Source organism: Lepidochelys kempii, chromosome 2, assembly GCF_965140285.1.
Source record: "Lepidochelys kempii isolate rLepKem1 chromosome 2, rLepKem1.hap1, whole genome shotgun sequence".
Classification (NCBI taxonomy): domain Eukaryota; kingdom Metazoa; phylum Chordata; order Testudines; family Cheloniidae; genus Lepidochelys; species Lepidochelys kempii.
The window spans coordinates 221,695,237-221,707,685 of NC_136381.1; the positions used below are offsets into that span (position 1 = coordinate 221,695,237).

At 42.3% G+C, this 12,449-nt stretch overlaps 1 protein-coding gene across 1 annotated transcript; it reads left to right on the forward strand.

Moving 5' to 3' along the window:
* The first annotated feature begins 817 nt into the window (after positions 1-817).
* SEM1 (SEM1 26S proteasome subunit) lies at positions 818-9,490 on the forward strand. Its single transcript, XM_073333878.2, has 3 exons — positions 818-1,126; positions 7,041-7,134; positions 9,294-9,490. Exons 1-3 carry the CDS (start codon positions 1,051-1,053, stop codon positions 9,334-9,336), a joined length of 213 nt encoding a protein of 70 aa, XP_073189979.1. The 5' UTR covers positions 818-1,050; the 3' UTR covers positions 9,337-9,490.
* The last annotated feature ends 2,959 nt before the right edge of the window (positions 9,491-12,449 follow it).

A 12,449-nucleotide genomic window follows, 5' to 3' on the forward strand; every position in this document is an offset into this window, starting at 1 on the left:
GGGGGGGGCGGAGGACGAGGGGCTGGCAGTGCGGAGGGGGGGGGCGGAGGACGAGGGGCTGGCAGTGCGGAGGGGGGGCGGAGGACGAGGGGCTGGCAGTGCGGGGGGGCGGAGGGGTGAGAGGAGAGGGAGGGAGGAGGACGAGGGGCTGGCAGTGCGGGGGGGCGGAGGGGTGAGAGGAGAGGGAGGGAGGAGGACGAGGGGCTGGCAGTGCGGGGGGGCGGAGGGGTGAGAGAAGAGGGAGGGAAGAGGACGGGGGGCTGGCAGTGCGGGGGGCAGAGGGGTGAGAGGAGAGGGAGGGAGGAGGACGAGAGGCTGGCAGTGCGGAGGGGGGGGGGCGGAGGACGAGGGGCTGGCAGCGCAGGGGGGCGGAGGGGTGAGAGAAGAGGGAGGGAAGAGGACGGGGGGCTGGCAGTGCGGGGGGCGGAGGGGTGAGAGGAGAGGGAGGGAGGAGGACGAGGGGCTGGCAGTGCGGAGGGGGGGGGCGGAGGACGAGGGGCTGGCAGTGCGGGGGGGCGGAGGGGTGAGAGGAGAGGGAGGGAGGAGGACGAGGGGCTGGCAGTGCGGGGGGGCGGAGGGGTGAGAGGAGAGGGAGGGAGGAGGACGAGGGGCTGGCAGTGCGGGGGGGCGGAGGGGTGAGAGGAGAGGGAGGGAGGAGGACGAGGGGCTGGCAGTGCGGGGGGGCGGAGGGGTGAGAGAAGAGGGAGGGAAGAGGACGGGGGGCTGGCAGTGCGGGGGGCGGAGGGGTGAGAGGAGAGGGAGGGAGGAGGACGAGGGGCTGGCAGTGCGGAGGGGGGGGGCGGAGGACGAGGGGCTGGCAGCGCAGGCGTGGAGAGAAAGCGGCCAAAGCGCTCTAGGGCGACGTCTCTCGCGGTGTATTTGTGTGGTGGGGAGCCGGTGATTCGAACTAGCCGACTCCATTATTACGCATGCGCAGTTTCTATCGTTGATTCCGCCAGCATCCCGTCATGCCCCACGGAGCAGTCGAGACGTAGCCTCCCAGGCAGCCTGGACGCTAGAGCGGCAGTAGCCAGGCCGAGGCGGCTGATCATGTCCGAGAAGAAGCAGCCCGTGGACCTGGGGCTCCTGGAGGAGGATGACGAGTTCGAGGAGTTCCCGGCGGAAGGTGACGGCGGTGTCCCGAGGGCTGCCTTGGCCCGGGTGGGGACGCGGCGGCCTGGGCCGGCGGGCGCTGGGGTTGGGCTGTGGCTGGGCTGTGTGAGCCGGGGGGGGGCCGCGGCTCCCCACCTGGGCAGTTATCTCTGACCCCCCCCAGCTGCCGGCTCTTAGCGAGGGCTGGGGAGAGCTCTCCCCTCCCTGTGTCGCCGAGCCGGGCCTACGGACCCCGCTGGCACGGGCTGGGGCTTTGGTCGCCTTTCATGTGGGCTGCCCCCTTCACCATGTCCAGCCATGTGCAGTTAGGGGGCTATTCCTGTAGCGCCGTGTGCGGGTCGAGCAGCTGGCATCTCCCGCTGAGAGCCTTTCCACAGCCTGCGGCTTTCCGCGCGACGTGGAGACGTCCAGCTGCAGCGAAAACGAAAAAAACTACAGCCTGTTATTGGCTAACTTCTTAACTCGAATAACTCTCTGTGAACTCGGGCTGGTCTGCCTGCCATGCTTAGAGGCCAGTTTATTCTGCCAAATCCTAAACCACTGTCACAATACTGTCTGCGTATGTTAAACTCTGAAAAACTAATCTTTGCTTATGAATATTTTAAGTTTATTAGGGAATAAAGCAAGACACACCTGTCATGGTTGCAGCTGTATTTGGTGAAAGGCATTCCAGAGTCTGCGCTTGCATTTTCTCTACTCAGAAAGGGTGGACACCAGGGTCAATTTATAGTTAATAAACTTCCTTGCTGAAGAAATTCATCAACATTCCAAATCGTCAGAGATCCTTATGGCTACAACAGAGATATGAAGAACATAGGGAAAGGGGGAAATAATATATTAGTAGTTAACTTACAGTTGTTGTGAAGGATGCCCATTTTTTCACAGAGGCAAAAATTGGAGTAATTCAGCAGTCATCCCCTCCCCCCCCACACACACACACAAGGAGCAGGTACTTAACAATTTAGAAGCAAGTGATGTAATGATTAGTTTTTCTCCATATTTGTAATCTAGTCTATAATAGATGCAAAGTAAATCTTTTATTTAAAAGGTATCTTTCTCATTCCTGCACACAAGTCACAAGCTAGGGCACTATAACCTTTCATTTTTTTATTTAAGTTTTTGCTAAATTGCCCTTGTTTACCTAAACTAATTTGTTTCATGTTGCTGGACTTCATTAGAACTGCTTGATTTTGCCATCATGCACAAAATGATTAATAACAAATACTAAGAAACATTTCCTAATTCCAGACAAACCAGATTAATAAAAGTGAGGAAGGGAGTGAGGCATGTAAAATGGGGTAATGTGGGAGGGTAATAAAAGGACTCAATTACAAGTAGTGGATAGTAGCTTTATCTTAAAGACTAAATCTTGACACACAAACTCTACTGCTTTTTTGATCATTACAAAGCTAGTGAATAAAGGGAATACATGTCCTTTCTGGATTTTACTAACACATTTTATATATGCAGAGAAACAATTATAAATAAGGAACTTTCCCTTACAGTCTTATAAATAAAAATGTCCTGCCCTAGATTTAATCTTGGAAGACTTCAGAATAGGGCATTATTGTCAATTTCCTTTAAGCCCTTAAAAGTTTTAGTGGTAAAAGGGATGGCTTGTATTAGTGAATGAAGGGAATTGCTGATGGGGTAGATCAGTGTTTCTTAACCTGGGGTCCATGAGGGTACTCCAAGGGGTCCACAGGCCCTGCTGACCAGCTCCTCCTCCTCCCTCCCAGCGCCTCCTGCACACCGGGGAACAGCTGTTCTGTGGTGTGCAGGAGGTGCTGGGAGGGAGGAGGAGGAGCAGGGATGGGGCGCTCTGAGGGGAGTGGGGTGGAATCATGTCCGGGGCTGCTGTCCCCACTGATCTACTCCTCCCTCTCCCTCCCAGTACCTCCTGCATACCAGGAAACAGCTGTTCAGCAGCATACAGGAGGCACTGGGAGGGAAGGGGAGGAGCGGGGAAGGGGTACACAATATGAAACAAGTTAGTTCAGGTACACGGGGACAGGGTGCGCTTGGGGGAGGGGCGGGGAAGAGGAGGGGCGGGGATGGGATTTCTAGGGAAGGGGTGGAGTGGGAGCAGGGCCAAGAGCTGAACAGGGGACTTGGGGATCCACAAAATTTTTTAAATCAAAAAGGGAGCCCTCCGATTACTAAAGATTAAGAACCGTTGGTGTAGATCATGGTGGGTAGGGATGTTCACAGTGTTTGCTATGCTATCTTATCTTAATTGTCCTTGACATAACTTTGAGTTCCAAATGTGTCAAATATACTATTTCCAGTTAGAAAGAGAAACAGGTTATTGTAATCGTTGTATTAACTGGTTAGATGAACTGAGAAGATCACAGGAGGCTTGTTTAGAAAACACACATGGGAGGGGAAAAGGCTTCGTACTACTTGATCTTCCCCTCCCCCATTAAGTGTGAATTAAATGACTCGGGATGGTGGGGAATCTATGCACTATAAATATTGAATTGGACAAATTGGCCACTAAAAATGAATGTTTCAGATTTTATTTCTAAAAGTCTCAAACCACACCCTCACACAGGGAGAAAACTAGGATTTGGTGGACCTTTCTGAATACTTGAGTTTTCCTGTACCTCTGCAATAACCTCAACTGATCTTCCTTGAAATCCTCTTTATAACTGCCTCAATAGAAAAAGAACCAGATATCAGAACCTGGCTCTGATATATTTGAGAAAATAATATAATGGAAAAATCAAAACATCTCAAATGTCAGAATGAGGGTGGTTATTTGGGCACCATGTTGTCCTTCTTAGAATATGATAATGTACCTATAAACCAAATGAGGTGAAATTCTTCTTACTGAATGTGGATATACTGTTTGTTAAACATCCTAAGTTTTAAGAAATTCTGAAAATGTTTCATACAGGACATCAGTATTTTTATCAAAAAAGTAACTCCAGACTCTCCTACGGTTTGTGATTGAAGTTTCATGTAGATGTTAACTATTGAAATACATTTTAAAAATCATTCTTTATATATTATGTGTCTGCTGATTAAGCACTAAAGGCTTCTTGATGTAGCTTGCAAAAAAAAAAAACAACCCAACTTATAAAGCAATCATTAAACCCTCCAATAAGATATTGGTGCTGAGATATCATAAAGAAAGTTCAGAATTACTATTTGGGTGTTTTGTTTTCTTATTGCTTAATCAAAAATAATTGGATAAATATTAGATTATAAAAACTTTTACTAAAATTATCTCAAACTGTTAATCTTCCAAGTTATACTACTTGTCTATGCAGCCGTACATGTTGTTAGAGTTCTGTTATGTCTGATACTCTTTCCCTGACCTAGGGAAATTAGGTAATGCAAACTTGTGTTAAAGCATAACAAAAATTACATTACGTAAGCATTCTTTACTTCTTTAATTCCTACTTCAACTCAGTTACTTAAAAATTTGGTATAATTATTTCTTGAATCTGAAACAGATGTTTTCAATCTTTATGGAGCATTTCATTTCAAGTTTAGTATGATATGATGTATGGTATAATATGAATTGGTCACTTTTGACTTCTGTGATCCTTTTTAGTGGTATAAAATCATATGGCTTTTGGTATTGTAGAGCTGAGTACGAAAACCTATTTTGTCTTCATTTTTGAAGTATGGAACACACCACGCTGTGATCAGAATATTAAAATACATTTCTAAGACTCCCATCACGACTAGTTTGTCAAAATAGATTTTGTAACTTTAGTTTATAGTAATAATACTTAATGGTAGTCAACTCTCAAAAACATTTTTGATACTTCCAAATCCCAGATAATGCTATATCATTTTTTACTTTTATCCAGTCACAGGCATAGAATGTAACTGGAATAATAACTTCAATACACAAGCCTAGTATATAGTGTCAACATACAAATAGTTTAAAGTCTTGTAGCTACAGGAATAAGAGCATAATTTAGGCTTTTTTTTTATCACTTTCATCTGTTTTTCACCCACTTTAATGTGGAAGACATCTTAGCCCCACTTCTTGAAGCATGATGCAGGTTTTCATGAATAAAGAAGTGTCAGTCTGCCTGACAACTGTCCTTTTATGGTTGAACCTCTCAGAGCCATTGTGCCTGATTGTATCATCTCAAATCATTTGAGACTCTTGTCACCAACTAATGTAATGCCTGAATTCTGGGTCAATTTTTACCTTACAAAAACAAATTTTTATTTGTTGTGGAATAAGTATGTCTTTGAAATATAAATACAGTAAATGAAATAGTTGATATAGTACTGTTTTATAGTCTTTGTAAGAACATTAAATTTGAATGTTAAATTCACTGTGTGTAAATAAACATGAAGTTTATTGTAAGTAGTGCTGAATTAAGGCCCTTTTCTCCCTTGTAACTCAGTTTAATTGTTTGTGAATTGAATGTGACTATCCTAGTGAAAAGGACAATAGAGTAATTAGTTATTTCTTTTGCATTATTAGTAGTAGTAGTATTACTGTAGCCCCTAGGAGCCCTATTAATGGACCAGGACCGCATTGTGCTAGGCACTGTACAAATACAGTATAAAGATGGTCCTTGGCTCAAGGGGTTTCTCTTCTCTTCCCACCCCTTTTTTCTTTCTCTAGTTTCTGCAGGGTCTCCAGCCCAGCCCTTCCACAAACAAAGTATCCATCCTGTGGCTTGTGAAGCTAAATCTTAGTCGCTTATCTTTGGCAGCAAATTCTTTTACATGTGTGGCTGGCTAGGAATTGATAATTCTGTTCCTGTGGTTCTCAAATTTTTCCATACTGTGACCACTTGTTATAATAGGAAAAAGTTTCAGGACCTCCCTTTCACCTATACTCATAAAGGGGGAAGGGTGGTTGCAACCCACCTGGATCTGTTTGTGACCCTCCCACAGTCAGTTTCCTTTTGTTATTGACTTGTATGTACAATACTACTCTGGTGGCTGCTGGAAAGCTTTGGTTTTTCTGGGTTGGTAGAAAACTGATGGTAAATTATGGTGGGACGCAGCACCATTCAAAACCATTTGGTGGTTGGGGAGGAGCACTGCAATGTTCTCACATTTAAAACTAATAATGCCAGGTAATCTTATAAATCTGTACTATGGATGCCAAATACCAAAAATATATTCCCTACCATGAGCCTTTCTGGTGCTCCAGGAGAACTTACTTCACATGCGGTGCTTTGCTACTTTTCGGTATTAATAAGAGGACCAAAAACAGTTTCCATGTTGCAATACTGGGACAAAGCTTGCAGTTTACTTTTCTGATTTATCTTTACTTCTGCAGCTGTAGAAAAACACAAAACTTTGCCTATATGAAAAATAGAACTGGTAGCTTTAAAGGTGAGAGGAAGGGTTAAAAATAATGTGAAGCTACTTATTGTATAGCTATAGTTGCATACCCTTCTTGTTTTAGTTACTTGTAATTTCAGTATTTTCCATAAGAAGAAATGGAAGGTCTAAGCGGATTGAGTAAAGGAGTTTTTTTGAATCTTCTTGACAATAAAAGCTCTCAGCATTTAAAATTTAATATTTTCATGCAACCCTGAGTTTCATGCAAACTTTCTAAAAGTCTTTAGGTGTATTAATGGAAACCAGGTAACATGTTACCTTCTATATTTGTGCTGTCTTGTTACAGATCTTCTATGAGTGATCTTTTTTTAATTAATATCCTCATTATGAATAAATAATCCTAGAATCCAAAACATTAAGCTTATAGCTATTTATAAAGTTGTATTAGATTATAATTCAAGAAGTTATGGTGTTAAATAGCATCTTGTAATGATTTTATTCTTCTAAACACTTTAACATGATCAGAACTTTTTTTTTATAATCATAGAGAAAATGTTTGGTGTTGATGACATTTCAGTGTATCTAATGGCCAGACCTAATGGTACCAAAGCAGTACAACATAAAATATTTAGACTTTGTCTGTTTTCTGTCCTTAGACTGGGCTGGTTTAGATGAAGATGAAGATGCACATGTCTGGGAAGACAATTGGGATGATGACAATGTAGAAGATGATTTCTCCAATCAGTTAAGGTAATCTTGGAGTTTAATTTACAGTTAGAAGTTGAACAGAAAACTTTCAGTCTGTAGTTTTTAGTTGGGTGGAACCTGTGACTTTAAAAAATGTTCAGTTTAAAAAAATTTTTGAAAGAAAAAGTGAGCAAATCTCTGCTTTACTGCCCCAAAGAGTTTTTTAAAAGCAGCATTTGCTGTCATAACCCAACAAGCCTTACTACTGGTGACCAGCCTCTGTACTTTAGTGTCAATGCTATAAACACTGAAATAACTCTGTTACCTCTCAGTATGTGTGATGATTAGAGTGGGACAGGAAACAGCTTTCACATCCTGTAAAATTTTTCAGGATTTCAAAAACTTTCCATCCTGAACTGAGAAACCTTTCCAGACAAAAGACTTGTCAATACTGATACATTCCCACAAAAAGTTTACTTGTGGTGAGGAGTCGTCTTCCAGCAAAGAGCGATTAAGTGAAGCAATTCCCGGCCAGTTCTAGAGGCAGTCATAGACTTTATTACAGGGGGAAGAATTACCAAAGTAAATTTTTAAAATCTAAAAATACCTATGGATAGGAGCTGAGCACTTCTAATCCAGTTGTTTAACCCTCCTTTCTGCAGGTCACTTTTAGTTTCAGTTAATCTTTTACTGATGCCTAACTATAATTTAAGGAGTTTGAATCATCAATACAAACTTGTGCTTTATCACTAATCCCTCCATACATTGTCCACGTAATGAAATATCTGTATTGTAGCCTGATTTGAGACAGTTACTGGACTGACTCCCTTGTTTTAGACACAAGGTTAAGGTGACCCTCAGGTAGTGGGTATCAAAGTAAATCCTGTTCGTGTAATTGCTTATTATCAAGTTGAAAGATAGTTTCAAGTTAATTGCAGGTCTTAAATATATTACCACTCTAAAGACAGTGTGTGTCAAAGTATTACAGGAATCCTCAAAGTGTGACAGAAAATTCTGTATGAGAAGGTTCAATACATGACACTTTAGACTGTGAAAACTATAACTTAATTACATTTTATAGTAAAGAATTCATAATCTGTCCTCATCTCTGTATTTAAATTAAAGACTCCAGTCTGAGGTTGGAACAGCATTCCTCTACCACAATCCGTGGGCTATCCCTGTTCTGTTTAAGCCATCCTGAAATACAACTGGCTTGAGTGTCCTAAAATTAATCTTACATTTTAGTAGTGAAAATCCATCCTTGCTTCTGGATTGGGTCAAAAAAGATTGATTCATTCATTCTGTGTATTCAGATAACCTCCTTATCTAAACTATCACAATTATTCATCAGTCAAAACAAGTTGGATGGAAGTTATGCCTGTTTAAGAACTGCAGAATCTGAACTTTTGTGTTCATTTGGGCTCTCATTCAAAGTATAAACACACACCTAATTTTAAGCATGTATAATCCTATTAAAATCAGTGGGACTATGTACAAGATTAAGGACCTTTTTATATATTAGGGCCCAAGTCTTGTATTAATGAGGAGGAATCAGAGATACCATACTGATGAGTGCAGTGTCAAAACTTGTTTAAGTTTTTACTTTGTAAAAAGAATTTTAGCTTTGTTCCTAGATGGTTGGCCGCCTTTTTAAATAAATAAATAAAAATCTGTGACTTCCTTATGCACAAGTTACCCGTGTGAAATCTGTGTATTGCATTATCATTTCTAATGAAGTTTTATTGACTTAAAAATGGGGTGAAAGAAAGCACCTCCTTGATTTAATCAATAAGTAGTGGGGACCATAATTAAACAAGCCTTTGAATTTTTATCTGGGGTTCATATCCATGTTGAAAAGAGTGACTAAACTGAAATGTAGAAAGAAGGTAAAGCAAGTGAGGCAAAAATGTGAATTATTGCACTTATTTGTTCTTTTGTATCAAAAGTGACAGTAGCATATTAATAAAAGGAGTACTTGTGGCACCTTGGAGACTGCTCAAATAAATTTGTTAGTTTCTAAGGTGCCACAAGTACTCCTTTTATTTTTGTGGATGCAGACTAACACGGCTGCTACTCTGAAAGTAGCATATGTATTCAGTGTTTTCTTACCAGATAATATTTAGGTTCTTGATTAACATTTGTTGTGGTTTAAAGAGCTTTTCAAATATCTGCCAGTATTTTATTGTGCCTCAATCATACTTCTGGTTCTTGTTTTTATACAGAGCTGAACTAGAAAAACATGGATACAAGATGGAGACCTCCTAGTTTTCAGTGAAGATGGAATAATCTAAAATTGAACTGTAGATTGAATTCTTGACAAAAGAAGACAGGCTGGGACATGAGATGATACATTCAATCCATTTTCAGTTTGCTTTGATTTATTTTGGTTTTGTATAAATAATAAAAATTTTAATCTAAACCCTTTTATATATCCAGCATTTTTTCAGCTTCTGTTTCATTGATGAGAAATATTTTTTAAAAAAATCAATCCTTATGTGGCTTGTGCAGCTGTGTTCATGGTTTCTTATATAATGTTGCTGATGATCTTTAAATAGCTGAAGCCTGTCCCGTTAAAATCAATAGGAACAAAATAAGCATCAGTAAGAACAGAACTGAAAAATAGCAGACCTTTTGTCTTGGGTAGATATAGACAAGATGCAAATGCAAGAAGGAAACGCAATTAAAACTTCTGTTATAGTCCAACAAAATGTGACTAAAATATGAAAGCAATGTGTGTGGGCATGGGGAATGAATACAGGATAGATTAACAAATATTAATCTGTTAAAATATTTTAAGATTTGATTTAAAAACATGTAATTTTTCTTTAGTTAATATGCTGGTGAGAACTAGTTTGATAGCCCTGCAAGATAAAGGCCTCTGCTAATCTAGAGGTAAGAACAACACAGGAAGCCAAAGTGCACACTCCTCCAGCCCTGTTAGAGGACTTTTCTAGAGATCCTGGGAAGTAGTGACTTTGAAAAAAATTTGGGATCAAGGTGGATAATCAGCTGAACACGAACTCCCAGTGTGATACAGTAGTCAAAAGGGCTAATGTGGTCCTTGGCTGCATAAATTGGGGAATCTTGAGTAGTAGTGAAGAAGTTATTTTACCTCTTGGTCACTGGTGTGACCTGCTGCTATAATACTGTGTCCAGTTCTGGTACAACAATTAAGAAGGATGTTGATAAATTGGAGAGGGTTCAGAAAAGAGTTATGAAAATGATTAAAGGATTAGAAAACCTGCCTATAGTAATAGACTCAAGAAGCTCAATCTGTTTAGTTTAACAAAAAGGAAGTAAAGGAGTGTCTTGATCACAGTCTATAAGTAGCTACATGGGAAACAGATATTTGATATTGGCCTCGTCAGTGTAGCAGACGAGGGTTTAGCATGATCCAGTGGCTGGAAATTGAAGCTAGATAAAATCAGATTTTGAAATAAGGCATAGATTAAGTGAGGACAATTAACTATTAGAACTGTTACTAAGAATCATGGATTCTCAGTCACTGGCCATTTTTAAATCAAGATTCGATCTTTTTCTTAGAGATGCTCTAGGAATTATTTTGGGGAAGTTCTACAGCCTGCATTGTACAGGAGGTCAGACTAGATTAGGGGTCACCAACTGGTCGATCGTGATCGACTGGTCGATCTTGGAGACTCTCCCAGTCAATCACGATCTCCAGCTGCTAAAAATCTGGCAGTGTAGCTAAGGCAGACTCCCTGCCTGTCCTGGCCCTACGCCGCTCCTGGAAACGGCCAGCACACCCCAAAGGCCGCGGGGGGGGGAGGCCTCCACGCTGCTTCTGCCTGCAAGCACAGCTCCCCTTGGCCGGGAACTGCACAAGGGAAGTGTCACCCGGTGGGAGCCCACATCGCTAACCCTGAGCCCCCTCCCGGGCCAGCACCCCAAACCCCCTCCCGCATCTTAGCCCCTGCTCCAACCCTGAGCCCCTTACCCAGAGCCAACACCCCATGATCCGTCCTGCACCCCAAGCCCCTGACCCCCTCCCGGAGCCAGCACTCTGTACCCTCTCCCGCACCTCAATACTTTGCCCCCTCTAGCACCCAAACTCCAAGAGCTTGCACGCCTCACCCCATTCTGCCCCAGAGCCCTCCCCACTCCAAGCCCCTTGGACCCCCACTCAGAGCCTACACCCCCTCCTGAACCCCTGCCCCAGCCTGGTGAAAGTGAGTGAGGGTGGGGGAGAGTGAGCAAGGGAGGGGGGGATGGAGTGGGCAGGGCTTCAGGGAAGGGGTGGGGCCTCAGCCAAGGTGCAGGGTAGATCCTGGGTTGCACTTGTATTCAAAAAGTGATCTTGTGCATAAAAAGGTTGGAGACCACTAGCGTAGATCACAATTGTGCTTTCTGGCCTTGGAATCTATGACTCTAATTTCTGAGAGGGATATTTAGTTTTTACGTGTATTCATTCTTGGGAATATCTGTTGCAATTGGTAACAGTTTGCCAATTATGGCAGTTTGCCCACACCACACAAACCTGTCTGTTAAGAACTGAATTGAAACTACCAAGTCACTTGACTTAGGCCAGCAAATAGTGGTCACTACTGACTTGGTTCATATTTGAACCAGAAATGTGGAGGTGAAAATTTCATAGCCAATTAGTAATCCCATGAGTCATCCCTGTATGATCAACTGATGAGGTCTCACTGAAGTGTATGTAGAAGACATAAGGAGGGGGAGTACTGGAAGCTGTAAGGGGCACGATTACGAATGTAGTAGTGCTTAGTCTGTTTGGCTGATTGAGGAGCATAATTCTCATTTCCAAAGGAATTTAGGCTCCTCTGGCAGTCAGTGGGATTTAGCCTCAGGCACCTAAAACACTTTTGAAAATGATAATTATGCTTCTAAATCAGTTAGGCATTGCATTGCTGAGTGCAGCAATGCTGAAATTCCCTTAAAAATCCAGGCCTTTGTTTTCATACATGAAGGGCAGTGTGTAACTACAATACATGTTTGAACTCTTGGAATCAATAATACCTTGACATCAAAGTTAGCAGCAGAAAGTGATAATGTGCTATATGTAAAACTTGCTTTGTAAGTTCAAAACATTGTATGGTGCAAAACCTACTAATATTGGCCTTATAAACAGTGGAAATTGCAGGGTTAGCAAGGTAATAAATGGGATTGCTCTAATGTTAGTATGAAAAAAAACACTTTCCTTTGCCTTTTTATCTAAGTCATCTCAAATATCCCATGTCATAAGTGGATAAACTTACTAATGCCAGTTGCTACAGAGACACTAGGACAGACATGTTTGAGTAATCCAGGGGGTGGTGTGCTGGTACTTTATCCCAACCAAGACTCAGAATGTTGGTCTACAGACAATAAATCTGTAAGGGGAGCTGCCCTCTGGACAAGTC